General features: G+C 37.5%; 1 protein-coding gene across 2 annotated transcripts in view; it reads right to left on the bottom strand.

Moving 5' to 3' along the window:
• Positions 1–12681: 12681 nt before the first annotated feature.
• Positions 12682–16714, bottom strand: part of LOC131195440 (dimethylaniline monooxygenase [N-oxide-forming] 2-like) — a 34027-nt gene continuing 29994 nt past the window's right edge. For both annotated transcript variants that reach the window (XM_058177344.1, XM_058177343.1), the window contains exons 8-9: positions 14832–14904; positions 12682–13954 (exon numbers count right to left, since the gene is read on the bottom strand). In XM_058177344.1, the coding sequence (XP_058033327.1) occupies positions 13603–13954; positions 14832–14904 (425 nt within the window). In that variant the 3' untranslated portion in view covers positions 12682–13602. The remainder of the gene's footprint in view (positions 13955–14831; positions 14905–16714) is intronic.

The following is a 16714-nucleotide window of genomic DNA, read 5'->3' as shown; positions in this document are numbered from 1 at the left end:
TTTAATCCTGTGCTTATTGATGGGATAATTTTCCCTATTCAGCTTTGTTTGGAAGCAAAAAGGTTAATCTCTGTTCCTGAAAAGAAGCAGGGTTCAGAAATCTGGCTAGCTAGTTTCTGTGTCTATTTGTTCTGGTAATTGGTTTAACAAACAACAGCTACTGTGTTTGCTTTTTTGCTTTCTTTGTAATTAGGCTTATCTCAAATGTTTACACTTGAGCTTGACTGGGGTGTGAGTTCTGACAAGGCTTGTGTTTTAGTTTTAAAAGGGTTTAAACCAGGGGTGTCCAAACTTGGTCCCTTTAAGACTTTTGGACTTCAACTCCCAGAGTTCCTCAGCCAGCTTTGCTGGCTGAGGGACTCTGGGAGTTGAAGTCCAAAAGTCTTAAAGGGACCAAGTTTGGACACCCCTGGTTTAAACTGTTGTGATTTAATTATTTGTATTGTGTTTGACTTTTTTCCTGCCTCATTGTTTCTTTTTCTATCTGGAGAGGGGGGTCTTCCTTCTTTAGTGCTTTAGTGGTTCCTGGCACTGTCCTTTTGGGGTGTACTTCCAAGAGGCCGGATGCAAGCTTGGCACTGATTTTTTTACTGCCTTTCTGGGGGGCATGTGATCTTTCCTTAAATCTGGATGATTTTCTTAGGATATCTTGTGAGGTGAGTGAGACCAGCTATGCTTGATAAACTTAGGAGGGCAGAGACTTGAAACTGGGTTCCCTATATAATTTGTTAATTTGTTTCTTTAACTCGGCATTTTGTAGCCCAAATATGCCTACCCACTTTCTGGAGAGCTTAAATGATCTCTCTGCTAAAGGGTTTCACTTTATGAGCAAGAGTTGGTTGCTGATAGTTATCATTGCATTTTAACCATTTTAATTCTTCAAGGTGCTCTGGCACCCTGCCTGATTTGTAACTCTGGGTTCAGGTATTTCTAATTTAATGTGTATATAGGGAAGCTTTTTGCAAGCAAAGAAGCTTTTTGTATTTTTGTACAGATAATCCTTGACTTACAACAGTTCATTTAGTGACCATTCAAAGTTACAAGGCACTGAAAAAAGTGACTTATGACTGTTTTTCACACTTACAACTGTTGCAGCATCCCCACGGTCACGAGAGGCCAGGTGAGGAGAAGCACCCCTCGACGTGAGTGACATCGAGTTGTCCTAGAATTAGGACAACCTTTCCAATCAGGTTTCTACAAATGTCTTTGGCCATATTAGCTAGGAATTTTGAAAGTTTCATACCTAACATATCTGAGATGTTAGGCTGGCTCTCAAACCACTGATAAGGGGATAAGGGGCACTTAAGAAAAGTTGGATGAGAATTGGTAACCTGAATCTATACATTTTGTTATCCTTCAGGTTACTGTAAATAAACTTGTCAGGTGTGATGGCTTTGGAGGCATACTAATGATTGCAGGAAGGATTAAATGCTACTTTCTACTTGGCAGTTCTTTTCAATAAATACCAAGTTCTGCATTCACAGGAGCTTGGAAGATTTTAATAATGTAATGGTAAGAATGACTTAATGGAACTATGCTTTAAGATCACTCTTCACTTCTCAAATAAAAACAAAATACATTAGAACTCTCGATGCATAGCTCACTTTTCTAGGCCATTTATAATAAAAATAAACAGTTCACCAGAATATTTTTATATTGCAGAAACTTATTCCCAGACGGAATCCCTGCAGATTTTATAAAGAAATACAAACACCATTGGAGATACTATTATTGGATATAAGCATTAATAATGCTTATTCCAAAATATAACACAGATAAACAGCAAATTAAAATCTATAGGCCAATCTCGCTGTTAAATACTGACTACAAAATATTTGTGACGATAATGGCCAAAAGAGTACAAAAAAATATTAAATAAAATTATACATTCAGACCAAAATGGGTTTCTGCCCAAAAGGCATATAAGAAATAACACACAGATTATAATGAATACATTGGAATATTATGAGGCCCATCTGGAAAAGAAAGTGGTGCTGATATTCGTAGATGCTCAAAAAGCCTTTGATAATCTAAATTGGAATTTTCTTATTAATCAATTAAAAATTATGAATTTTGGGGGAAAATTTACGGGAATGATTAGGGTGATTTACACCAACCAATTGGCAAAAATAATATTAAATAGGGAAACAACTAAGGATATTAGTATAACTAAAGGGGTGAGATATCCCCTCTTCAATTTATATTATCGTTGGAAACATTACTGATACAAATTAGGCAAAACTGGGAAATAAAAGGATTGAAAATTAAACAGGAAGAATACAAAGTACAAGCCTTTGTAGATGATTTGGCATTTACTATAGAAGATCCCCTAGAGACAGGAACCATATTATTACAGGAAATTGAAGAATTCAGCAAAGTGGCAGGGCTTAAAATAAATAAAGAAAAAACTCAAATATTCACTAAGAATCTTACTAACAGGCAAAATGAGGAACTGGAAGAAAAATTGGGGATCCAAATTGTCAAAAAAAGTGAAATACCTGGGAATTTGGTTAATGGTGAAATGCCCCTCGATAAAAGAGGACAATTACAATAAATTAGTACAACATATACAAAAAATTTTGGATAATTGGGCAAAAATACAAATATCTTTAATTGGCAGAATCACCACAATAAAAATGAATATACTACCTAAATTTTTGTACCTCTTCCAAACAGCATCAGAGTGGTTTCTCATTGCCTTCTTCCTATGATTAAGAAAGGGTAATAGATCCAAGGTTACCCATCTGGCTTTGTGCTTAAGGCAGGACTAGAACTCACAGTCCAGGCTTCTGGTCTAATGCCTTTAACCACCACACTAAATTGGCTTTTTCAATAAGTATACTTTTATTTTTTAACCTAGCAGCTAGTCAAATGTGATTCAAATCCATGTAGGACTTTTGAAATACATTCTGGCTATTTAAGAACTGTTTCTTAATGAATGACTTACAGGTGTCCAAAAACAGGGGTTAACAAACTTATCCAACTTGGTATTCTTTAGATGCAATTCCCATAATTCTTAACCAAAATGAAAGCTGTTTTCAAATAGCACAACTTTGGAAATGGGGGTTGTTTACATAAAATGCAGTGATTCTTTCACCTCACTCTGTGGCAGGGGTGCTGTTCAGCAGGTTCTGACAACTTCTGGAGAACAGGTAGCAGAAATTTTGAGTAGTTTGGAGAACTGGCAAATACCACCCCTGGGGTGGGAATGGAGATTTTGCAATATCCTTCCCCTAGGAGTGGGGAGGGAATGGGATTTTGCAGTATCCTGCTACCACGCCCACCAAGCGACACCAAGCCCACCAAGCTACGTCCACAGAACCGGTAGTAAAAAAAATTGAATTCCACCACTGATATGTGGCTATTGTCTGTATGGTTAGGGTATTTGCAATCTGTATCTGCCCATATGCTACTCACAAAAAATAGCCTATCCCATAATTAAAATGTAGCTTGGGCTGGCGGAACTGTTCTGATTATTTTCTACTCCTTTTAAATAGGAATATACAAAATAGTTTGAATGTTGAGGTCCTTCAAGCTGAAAACAGCTGCTTTGGATGTCCCCTGCTACGTTTAGAAGAAAGTACGCAGTTTTGCTTCATATTTGGAACAAAATATGACCTTTTTGAGTGGTACTGTTTAAGCATTCTCTGTTCTGGAAAATTCATTTGACCTTTGAATAAAAGCAAAAACATCCTTGGTTGGCCTGTACATCAGCTACTACTGGTTGAGGTTGAATGTGATGATCTGGAAGGAAGTGTGGAATGCTGGTACAGGAAGCAGAACCAAGCACACTGTATTTCAAGGAGCCATTCTAGCTCCGTCTCTGCCATTTGTAAGAGTCCTACAATTAGATTGCTGTGGTGGAATTAGTGATATGTCTACTTGACCACCTCTAGACAACGCCACAGTACCAGCCCAATTTTGTTCAAGTGTGCTACATTTGTATTTTAATATTAAAGGAGTGTGGTATAATAGGTTACTGATACATGGGAAGGTAAAAGGCTGTATGTTGGCTTAAATCTCTATCTTGTTAATATTAACTTAAGGATGTATTAAGAAACCTAAATTATTATCCCTGTTAGTTTGGTTGCTAGCACTTGATTTTATGTTTCACTGAACAGCTGCTGGAGCATATATTTAAATGCTGATTTTTATTGTTATAGAGTCTGTCAAAATAATAATGGGGTGAGAGGTAGTAATACTCTCTTGCATTTTTGTTAACACTTACAAATGAAGCTAAGCAGCAGTCATTCCTCTGTTAAGTTTGAAAACATTTAAAATGTCTCTATAAAAACAATAGAAATGTAATTAAGTCTATAAGCTTGGCAGTATATTTAGTTTGGGAGAATATAACTTATAGCCAATTGAAGAATACTGATGAAAGATGAGGTGGAGGTTCATTCTTCGAGCTTGTGGGTTAGTTTCCAAACTTTTCATTACCAGGTTAGGTAACATCTTCAGCAGAGTTTAGTGGGTATTAGGTGTTCTTCTGTTTATAAGAGCGTCATGTGGTCAGTAAGGGTCACGTGTGGGTGTGTCAAGTGAGGGTCTTATAATGGGTCTTGTGATGGGTCAAGTGGGAGTCATCAGTGGGAGTCTTTTGATGGGTCTTGTGATGGGGAGGTTACATCAGGTGAAGGTCATTGGGAGGTGAAGTGTTTGCATGGGTTGGTTGAAGGTTGATGCTATCTCTGCTTAGCTGTGTGGTTGATTTGGATTCTGAGGAGTTCGTAGGCAGGTTGTAGGTCAATGTGTCTGTTGATGGAGTGCCAGGCTTCGATGAACTCATGAGGATGGTGGGTGGTAGTATAGCCAATGATTATTGTGTTGCTCCAATTGAACTGATGCTGTTTGGTGTCGGTATGGATAAAGGATTTAGGATCATGGCATTTGACTGATGAAAGAATTAGCTTTTTGTCTTACATGTTGGACACCAGTCTCAGTTCAGTTAGAAATGTCTGGGTTATTTTTGCCTATATGCACTGTCAAAATGCTTTAAAATGCTTTTAAAATAATTTTAAAAATTATTCCTTTTATAAAGATCCTGGAGCACCAGGGAACTGCCAAAGAACTGGGAAAGAGCTGATGTAGTTCTCTTCAAAAAAGGAAAAAAAATAGATCCAGGAAACTCTGCACTACATCCTACAACATCTTGAATCTCCAAAGACCTATGCAAGGATCCTCTTTGTAGACTTTAGTTCATCATTCAATACCATCATTCCAGACACTCTTCTAACTAAGCTAAATCAGCTACAGGTACCTGAACAGACTTGTAAGTGGATCACAAGCTTCCTAACAAACAGGAAGCAGCAGCTGAAGCTAAGCAGAATCACATCAGATACCTGTACAATTAGCACAGGGGGCCCCCAAGGCTGTGTGCTCTCCCCACTTCTCTTCTCTCTGTATACCAATGACTGCATCTCCAATGATCCATCTGTTAAACAACTGAAGTTCGCAGATGACACAACAGTGTTTGGTCTCATTCGAGACAATGATGAATCCACATACAGACAGGAGGTTGAACGACTAGCCTCATGGTGCGACCAAAACAATCTGGAACTGAACACGCTCAAAACTGTAGAAATGGTGGTAGACTTTAGAAGAAACCTCCCATATTTCCACCTCTAGACAACACTGTATACTAGACAACACTGTATCAACAGTAGAAACTTTCAAATTTCTAGGTTCTACTATATTGCAAGATCTAAAATGGACAGCTAACATCAAAAACGTCATCAAAAAAGGACAACAAAAAATGTTCTTTCTGCGCCACCTCAGAAAGCTCAAACTGCCCAAGGAGCTGCTGATCTAGTTCTACAGAGGAATTATTGAGTCTGTTATCTGCACCTCTATAACTGTCTGGTTTGGTTCTGCAACCCAACAAGACAGACACAGACTTCAGAGGATAATTAGAACTGCAAAAAAACAACAACAATTGCTACCAACCTGCCTTCCATTGAGGACCTGCACAAATCAAAAAGAGGGCTGTGAAAATATTTACAGATCCCTCACATCCTGGACATAAACTGTTTCAACTCCTACCCTCAAAACCACGCTATAGAGTACTGCACACCAGGACAACTAAACACAAGAACAGTTTTTCCCCGAACGCTATCACTCTGCTAAACTAATAATTCCCTCAACACTGTCAAACTATTTACTAAATCTGCACTACTATTAATTTTCTAATTGTTCCCATCACCCATCTCTTTCCACTTATGACTGTAACTTTGTTGCTTTTATCCTTACGATTTATGCTGATATTGTTTCCTGATTGCTTATTTGTAGCCTATGACTATCATTAAGTGTTGAAAGTGTTGTGCCTTGATGAAGGTAGCTTTTCTTTTATGTACACTGAGAGCATATGCACCAAGACAAATTCCTTGTGTGTCCAATAACACTTGGCCAATAAAAATTCTATTCTATTCTGTTCTATTCTATTCTATTCTATTCTATTCTATTCTATTCTATTCTATTCTATTCTACAGATCTATCAGCCTGACCTCAAAACCAGGGAAGATTCTGGAAAATATAATCAAGCAATGACTCAGTGAACACCTAGAAGCAAACAAAGTAATAACAAAAGCCAATATGGATTTGCCAAAAACAGATCATGCCAGACTAATTTTATTGCATCCTTTGACAAAGTGACAGAATTAGTCGACCAGAGGAATGCTGTCTATATAGTTTACTTGGACTTCAGTAAGACATTTGATAAAGTAGACCATAACCTACCACTTGATAAAATAGAAAATATGAATTAGATATTATCACCACCAGAGATGAATTCGTAACTGACTGACCAACCTCACTCAACGTGTAGTCTTCAATGGAACTGCATCTATATGGAGGGAAATATGCAGTAGGGTACCTCCAGGCTCTGTTTTAGGCCAGGTACTCTTCAATATCTTCATCAATGATTTGGACAAGGGGATAGAGGGAGAACTCATCAAATTTGCAGACAACACCAAGCTAGTAAGAATAGCCAACACTCCAGAAGATAGGCTTAAGATACAGAAGGATCTTGACAGACTTGAACATTGGGCACTATCTAACAAAATGAAATTCAATTGTGAAAAAAGGAAGGTTCTACATTTAGGCAAAAAAACCCAAAATGCACAGGTACAATATATGTGATACCTTGTTCAATAGTAGTAACTGTGACAGGGATCTTGGAGTCCTAGTGGACAATCATTTAAATATGTGAGCCAGCAGTGTGCTGCAGCTGCCAAAAAAAGCCAACACAGTTCTAGGCTGCATAAACAGAGGGATAGTCTCAAGATCATTTACGGGACCGTCTACTGCCGTCTTCTATCTCCCAGCAACCGGTGCGTTTCCACAGAGAGGGACTCCTTAGGGTGCCGTTAGCCAAACAATGTTTCGTATAGCTGGACTGGCTTGATTTTTAAAATTTTAATTTGTTTTAATGGGTTTTAAATTTCTGTAATTTTATAGGGTGTAATTGTATTTTAAATTTTTCGCCAATTGAATAAATTTTTTAAGGGTTGTTCTTAATATTGTATGTGTTTGTTTTTGTATTTTATTTGGTTGTTCACCGCCCTGAGTCCTTCGGGAGAAGGGCGGTATACAAATTATATTATTATTATTATTATTATTATTATTATTATTATTATTATTATTATTATTATTATTATTATTATTATTATTATTATTATTATTATCATCATCATCATCATCATATGAAGTGTAAACTGTTAATACCACTTTATAATGCCTTGGTAAGGCCACACTTGGAATTCTGCATCCAGTTTTGGTCACCACAATGTAAAAAAGAAGTTGAGACTCTACAAAGAGTGCAGAGAAGAGCAACAAAGATGATTAGGGGACTGGAAGCTGAAACATAAAGAACGGTTGCTGGAACTGGGTATGTCTAGTCTGATGAAAAGAAGGACTAGGGGTGACATGATAGCTTGTCCAATATCTCAGGGACTGTTACAAAGAAGAGGGAGTCAAGCCAGTGGTGGGATTCAGCCAGCTTGCATCTATTCGGGAGAACCAGTTTATTTATTTATTTATTTATTTATTTATTTATTTATTTATTTATTTATTTATTTATTTATTTATTTATTTATTTGTCGTAACAATATATACAAGCGTTACATAAAGGGTTATATAATATATGAACGTATATATGAGGAGAAACGAGGTACTATAAACATAAATATACATAGGGGAAGAAACAATAGGACAGGAACGGTAGGCACATTTGTGCTCTTATGCACGCCCCTTAGAGTCCTCTTAGGAAAGTGGTGAGGTCAACCGTGGACAGTTTTTGAGTAAAGCCTTTGGGGTTATGAGAAGAAACCACAGTCAGGTAATGCATTCCAAGTATATACAATTCTGTTACAGAAATCGTGTTTTCTGCAGTCTAAACTGGAGCGGTTGACATTGAGTTTAAATCTGTTGGTAGCTCTTGTGATATTGTTATTGAAACTAAAAACGTCATTGACAGGAAGGACATTACAACGGATGATTTTATATGCTAAACCCAGATTCTGTCGAAGGCGACGAAGTTCCAAGTTTTCTAGACCCAGGATATCAAGTCTGGTGGAATAAGGTATTTTATTAGTTTCGGAGGAGTGGAGAATTCTTCTCGTAAAATACCTTTGGACACGCTCAACTGTGTTGATGTCAGATATATGGTATGGGTTCCAGACAGGAGAGCAGTAATCAAGAATTGGCCTAACAAATGTTTTATATGCTCTGGTCAGTAGCGTGGTGTTTTTTGAAAAGAAGCTACGTAAAATTAAGTTGACAACTCTTAGAGCCTTCTTAGCTATATAGTTGCAGTGGGCTTTGGCACTTATATCGTTAGATGTAAAAACTCCAAGGTCTTTGACAGGGTGGGGGTCATCTGCGAGGCAATGTCCATCAAGCATGTACTTTGTGATTGGGTTCTTTCTTCCAATATGCAAGACTGAGCATTTACTGGTTGAGATTTGTAGTTGCCAAATTTTAGACCAAGCAGTTAGATGATCAAGGTCCTTTTGAATTGTGGATGTATTGTCAGTGGTGTTGAAAAGTTTGACATCATCAGCAAAGAGAACACAGTTACTTGAGATATGATTACAAAGATCATTTATGTAGATTATAAAGAGAGTAGGTCCAAGAACGCTACCTTAAGGAACACCACACTTGACAGGAACAGGATTTGATAGAGCATTACCAATTTTATCAGAGCATTTGTTGTCTGTTTGACAGAAAAGCAGATATCCAGTTGTGTAAGGGTCCTGAAATGCCATAGGATTTTAATTTTAGGAGAAGTTTATCATGTACTACTGAGTCAAAAGCTTTACAGAAGTCTATGTATATTGCATCTATTGATTTACCTAGATCAAGATTTGTAGTCCATAGGTTTTTACAGTGGAGAAGTTGTAAATTGCATGATAACTTTTTCCTGAAGCCAATTGTTTATTTGAGAGAAGGTTGTGTATTTCTAAGTGTAAGGTAATGGATTGGTTGATGATGGATTCCATAACCTTGCAGGCGACGCAACATAGGGAGATTGGTCTATAATTATCAACTAAGCTGGGGTCGCCTTTTTTGAAAACTGGAATGACTGTGGCTAGTGACCAGAGATTGGGAAGGGAACTGGTAGTAAAAGTTATATTAAAGATTATACTTAGGGGTTCTGCTAGATTACTAGAGAGTTTTTTTAAAAAGTAAGCACAAAGTCCATCAGGTCCAATGGATAGAGATGGTTTTAAGTTACAAAGAGCTTTACCAACATTTTCTTCAGTAAAATCAATATTTGTTAAGTTGTCATGCTCATTGCTTGTACAATTTGGGAATGTGGGATATGTGCCATCACTGTTGACAAAAACTGATGCAAAGAATTTGTTAAAGAGGTTTGCTTTAGTTACTTCATTATTGTATTCATTGCCATTAGAATCTTTTAGTGGTGGCATGCATTTAGAGTTTTTAAGCTTGTTGTTGACAAAATTATAGAAGGCACGACTGGAATTAGTGCGCAGAAGATCCTCTTCTTGCTTGTTAACTTTCTAAGCGGTTCGGAGAACCGGTTGTTGGAAGAAATCTCATTTTGTTTTTTTCCACTTTACAGGGCTAATCCTGTAAGGAAGGCAGGAAGGAAACATTATGGTGTTGTTTCTAGCTTAATCTTTATTGCTCTGTGTACAGAAACTGCCTCTCTGGTTAACTCTTATTACATTGTAACAGCTAAGGCAAAGCGCCCATCAACATGAGTGATGTTGAGTTGGCCACGCCCACCCAGTCACATGACCACCAAGCCATGCCTACCCAGCTGGTCATTAGGGCAGAGAACCGGTTGTTAAATTATTTGAATCCCACTGCTGAGTCAAGCTATTCTCGAAAGCACCTGAGAGTAGAACAAGAAGCAATGGGTGAAAACTAATCAAGGAGAAAAGCAACTTAGAACTAAGGAGAAATTTCCTGACAGTTAGAACAATTAATCAGTGGAACAACACTGTTCCAACACTGGAAGTTTTTAAGAAGATGTTGGATAGCCATTTGTCTGAAGTAGTATAGGGTTTGCTGCCTAAGCAGGGGGTTGGACTAGAAGACCTCCAAGTTCCCTTCCAACTCTGTTATTCTGTTTTGTTCTGTCCTGTCCTGTCCTGTCCTATTCTATTCTCTGTCTACAAGTTGACTAACTAGTAAAAGTCAGCATGGACTGCCACCTCACCTACTCTTATGGTCCCTGAATGAAAGACAAATTAAGCCAATTTTCATTCCATCCCCCACCCCCTGCCCAAACGTGGCTAGAATACTTTGTTTTCAAGAACTCTCATGTCATTTTAATTCCACCAGAACACAGCCAAATCAGAGCATTTCAGCAGAATGTTTCTGGGCAGCATACTTTGTTCTGAGCTTGAAACAAAATACATTTCCTATTTCTTACAACTTCTACCACTTTTTCTTTCTTTCTTTTTTTTATTTGCATTTATATCCCGCCCTTCTCCGAAGACTCAGGGCGGCTTACACTATGTTAGCAATAGACTTCATCCTATTTGTATATTTATATACAAAGTCAACTTATTGCCCCCAACAATCTGGGTCCTCATTTTACCTACCTTATAAAGGATGGAAGGCTGAGTCAACCTTGGGCCTGGTGGGACTAGAACCTGCAGTAATTGCAAGCAGCTGCTGTTAATAACAGACTGCATTAGCAGTCTGAGCCACAGAGGCCCCTAAGATAACATATGCTGTAGGCATAGACACATTAACATGCTTGTTAGTCTATTGAGTCACCAAGAACAACCAGTCAATCAGCAGTTACCCTTCAGAGACTGATGTTGAATAGGCATCTATCATCCAGTCAATGATGTATAATGTGAAATTTCAGAATATCATGTTGTACATCTGAAACGTAAGACCAGATGCAATTCCTATGTTCTCTTCCTCCCAGGAGACAACCCCCATCCCCATACAGTCATACCGTTTGATATCTTTTTGAAGATTTGGAGTAAACTGTATACTTTTATATAGTTCAATGGAACTTTGTTTTGAGGGTTTTCTTTTAACAGATAAAGCAACCCTGAATAGTTTCAGACTGAAAGGATTTTTCCACAAAATACAGAATAACAGAGATAGAAGGGCCTTGGAGGTCCTCTAGGCCAACCCCCTGCTCAAGCGGGAGACCCTATACTATTCCAGACTAATGGCTGTCCAATCGCTTTTTAAAAAACTCCAATGATGGAGCACTCACAATCACTGGAGGCAAGCCATTCCACTGATTGATTGTTCTCATTTCAAGAAATTTCTCCTTTGTTCTAGATTGGATCTCTCCTTGATAGGCTTCCATCTGTTACTTCTTGTCCTTCCTTCTGGTGCTTTGGAGAATAGGCTGACTCTTCTGTGACAGTCCTTCAAATATTGGAACACTGCTATTATGTCACCCCTCCTTCTTCTTTTCATTAGACTAGACATACCCAGTTCCTGCACAGAATGGCTGTTCATCATATGTTTTAGCTCCAGTCCCCTAGCATCATCATTGCTTTTCTCTGCACTCTTTCTAGAATCTCTGATTTGATTTGATTAAATTTTATTATTCCATTTAAAATTATTTTGGGGTGTTTTGAGTATTTCAGATCTTTTTGGAACTTGGGAAACAGGGAGGATGGATCATATTTATTTGTAATGAACTTTCAGTCAGTAAATACTACTGGTAATTCTTTTTAGCAATACTTATGCCCAGAGAATTGGCAACTAGTTAGCTTTTGGCTGCTGACCAATAATAACTCTTCGGAGAAACTGAAGAGGAAATAATATTTGATGAACCCATGTTTTTGCTCGCTATAACGCCTTATTTCAGTCTCCTTAAAATTATTTATGTTGTCATTAAGATTTTTTAATATTTGATTCTTTTGTCCAGTCTAGTCAATATTGCTATAATCGGAGAATTTGGGTTGGAAGGCAGACCAGCTATGACACTCCTAGTAGGGCAGAGACTACCTATTAAGCACAGGGAAGCAAAATCTGTATAAAGCTAATTGATGGAAAAACACAGAAAAACAGGATTTTCTTGTTTTCTTAAGTTTAAAGCTACAATGTTATCTGATGGGTATGCATGCGTCTCATTTTGATCTGCACAACAATCTGAAAAATCTCTTACTGATGGTGATTGAAAAATCATCCTCTTTAAACTTTTTGTTCCCACTACATATTGTACTCTGTCAATTAAGAAGTAAAAGATCTTTATTTATTTGTCCTTGATTTATTCTTTAAAGACAAATTTGGTGAATATGCATAAAACATTAAGCCACACTTTATACTACACCAAGCATGATGGCAAATTCCATATAAAAACTAAGCTCCTTGAGCAAGGCCCCACAGAGGAATATCACAGCATTTCATGAAATATATAGGGCTCCACCCAGACTAGATGGTCTACCCCGGTGAGGGGAACAGTAACAAGCATATATGGGTGTCAGGTGAAAGGTAGAAAAAAGACTACCAGGGGTGGATCGAGCATACGTGATAAGAACATGAGGGTGTATGTACCAATATAACGGGTGCGACCAAAGGCCTTGGAAAGAGCAAGTAGGGAGGGGTGATTCTGGACCATTGAGATGTTCTTGAAGGTGTAACCAGTGGCCTTGGAAAGAACATAAAGGGAGGAGTTACAATATATGGACGTGAGAAGCAGGACTGTATGCTTGCAGGACATTAAAAGACATGTTCCGGATAGCATTTTATGATTCAAATTATGAAATACAAATTTGCTTCTTTTTTAAAATTCAAGAATGAATTGCAATTCACACTGCTATCTAATGTTAAAAGGAATCAGAAAAATTGGCATGTTATAGGAGCACCTTAAAACTGCACTTGGCATGTTTACTTCCCTTTCTTTAAAAAAAATTAGCTTTTTCTTTCTTGCATCCTCCCATTTTCCATATCTCTTCCTCATTCATAATTTCCCAGGAAGTTGCTCAAAAGACCCTCTTTTGTGTTTGTGAACATACAGTACTAAGGTGTAATAGATAGTAATAGATAGATAGTATAATAGATAGTAATAGGTGTAAATGATGGTGCTCATTAGAGGAATAGAAAGCATGGTTTGACATAAGCAGTTGTCACTAATGTGTTTTAGGATGGACATCAGTGCTGAACAAGGAAAAGGAAAAATGCGGCCATGATACCAAGGAGACCAATGGCTGTGAGCAGGGAGAACAGTGTGTGGTTTGAAGAGCTGCTCACAACTCGTGTTTTTGTGGGTTTAATGATTCGCGCTCTCTGGGTGAGGATAGCATCTCTGGCTCCAGTCCACTTTCCTGGCCCTTTCAAACGGAACTGAAAAGGGTTGCAAGGTCCAAAAAACATGGTCCAAGCCAGTATGGGATCCCACAACAGCAGTGAGAATAGATCTGGCTTTGATCCCAAGGCTGCAGCAAGCTCATCCAGGTAATCAATGAAATCGGTTTGGATTGACTGACTGCGGCTGGTGCCAAACCTTTGTGGGTGGGGAAAATAAAGAGACAATAGTTGAGAGGAATTTCTGTGATGGAAATAGTTATTTCTCTTCCAATAGCAGATTGTCAATTCTACCCCTCCCACTCACCACATATCCTTGGTACAAAGTGAATTAAAATATTGTGGAATGTTATTAAAAGTAATGTTGAAATGCCTTGTTTTGATCACTTGATTGGACTATTCCTATTTTAAAAAGTAAAAACCCTCAATCCTACATTTTGTATTTTCTTTCTTCCCTGCAGCATTTTGTATCTGAATAGAAATAGTAGCTAAATAAAATTCTAAATCATAGAGTTAGAAACAAGAAAACCAAATAATAATGCTATTATCCAGCTCCACTCACTAATCATCTAATAAGCTGCTGATATTTGGTTTTACATTATTGATATGAAAACATTCTTAATTATTTCATGGTTAGCAAATAAATATATTTATAACATTTTAATGTTATAAATTCATGCCAAAGCATGTTTCCTGATATTTCTCTCAAGTTAAGCTATTTTAAAAAATCATTGCCTACTGATCTATAGCAGAGATTATTAACATATTATCATATTTCGTCCCTTCAAATTTGTTCCCATTTGGGAAGGTTTATAAGATGGAGAAGTGTCTCCAAATTAGGAAGATCAATGTTCTTTAGGAATATAACTATCCAGTCCTAACCATGCTGATGCCCAAATGTCAAAATGTGTGTTGTGATGTCACAAGGCAACTTCTGTTTTTTTCTACTTGCGTGATGATATTGCATACAAATATATAATGGACAATGTTTGCACTGTAACATTACAACACTAGTTTCATTACTTGCTGCCCGTTACCATCTCTACATATGACAATGCCTAGGAGAGTTCTCTTACCACTTAATTCTCTTCTCATTTCTTTTAATAGTATCAGCCATCATGGCACGCTCTGAAGGCAGAAGGCTTAACCCTGTAGGGGGGGAAAGTTTGAATCTGAACAAGCCACTTACGCCTCTCAGAAGACATCATAGCAGAATAGTCATCTCAGTGTGGTACATTCCAATTTTACATAAGGCATACATGTGCCTTCCAAAAAGATAGAATCCTATGTTTCTTCCCAGTGATATCAAAATCTTGGATGTGGTTGCTATTGTTTTTATAATCATTACCACTGTCATCTACTTTTTCTTATAATTTTGATAACTAATATAGAGAGATTATGTCATTCTTTTTATGTAAAATGGGTGACAGTAGCAGAGAAATTTTTTAATATCACTTCCTCTTACCATTTCTACAATTTTTCCATACTCTATGTATTAATATGTTTACTTAAAATGTACTTTTGAATAAAAAATGGAAAAGTCATTCACTGCTTCAATTATGAATTTTTTGGGGGGGGAGATGAAGATTAAAAGGGCAAGCATACAATAACTTTATATTCTAATGATGAACACATACAAAAACCTATATACTGTACATGCATTGCCCATCAACTTCATGGACAATTAGGAATACAATTTATATAGCTGCACCAGGCATTTTTATTCTTTCCTTTGCTGTCATTTACTATTTTGAAAGATCCTTGATGCTCTCTGAGCTTTGTTGTTTTCTTGCAGAAGTTTCATTACCCTAACTAGTTAATATCATCAGTCTGCAAGAAAACAACCAAGTTCAGAGAGCTGAAGACCCCCAATTTCAACCCTGAGCTACAAATATTCTCCTTTATTGGTTTATTATTTTAGCTTATATACAACTAACCTGTCAAGTTCACTTGCACTGGGTGGTGGCCAGCAGGTTAGATGGTTTTAAAAGTGGATCAAATTTGTGATGAATTGGGTTATCAATGGCTTCTAATCCTAAACTTCCTATTTCACAGCCATAAATATTAGGGAGCAGCTGTAGAATAGTCCCATTGATTCTTTGAGCTTCCTAAATGTATCTTTTTGGCCAAGGTAGGAGACCTTATTCCATCATGATTGGTTGTCCAATCTTTTCTTGAAAACCTGCAGCAATGGACCATCCACAATTCTACAATTCTGGAAGGCAAGTTGTTTCATTGATGAATTGTTCTCACTGTCAGGAAATTAGATTAGATCTCTCTTTAATAAGATTCTGTCCTTGTCCTGCCCTCAGGTATGTTGGAGCATAAATTGATCCCTTATGACAGCCCCTCAAGTACTGGATGACAGCTATCAACCCTAATCCTTCTGTTTGTTGGGCTAAACATACCCTTAGCTGTTCATCCTGCAGTTTAGGCTCTAGACAAACTTATCATCTTTATTGCTGTTCTCTACATTTTTTCTGGGTCTCAGCATCTTTTTTATATTGTGGTGACCAGAACTGGACACAATAACTGTGGCCTTATTATTTAGAATTATTATCACTTCTTATGACCTTGATGCTATCCCTCTGTTGGTGCAGCCTAGAACTGAATTAACTTTTTTGACAACTGCAGCACACTGCTGGATCATACTGAAGCGGTGATCCACTAGAACTCCTTGATACTTTTCACAAGTACTACGGTTGAGCCAGATACTGCCTATTCTGTACCTGTGTAGGCCCTTACTTTTTTCATTTCGTTGCAACTTGTTGGATAGGGTCCAAGTCCGTCAAGATCATTCCAAATCTTGAGTCTCTCTTCCAAAGTGTTACCAATTTCCCTCAGCTTAGTGTCATCCACAATTTTGATGAGCTCCCTTTCAATTCTCTCATCTAGGTCATTTATGAAGTTGTTGACGAGAACTGGGCCAAAAACAGAATCTTGGGATACCCCATTGCAT

The sequence above is a fragment of the Ahaetulla prasina genome, chromosome 3 (assembly GCF_028640845.1).
Source record: "Ahaetulla prasina isolate Xishuangbanna chromosome 3, ASM2864084v1, whole genome shotgun sequence".
Taxonomy (NCBI): Eukaryota; Metazoa; Chordata; class Lepidosauria; order Squamata; family Colubridae; genus Ahaetulla; species Ahaetulla prasina.
Note: the sequence above shows the minus strand (reverse complement) of the source record. Positions and strands in the feature narration are given on the sequence as shown.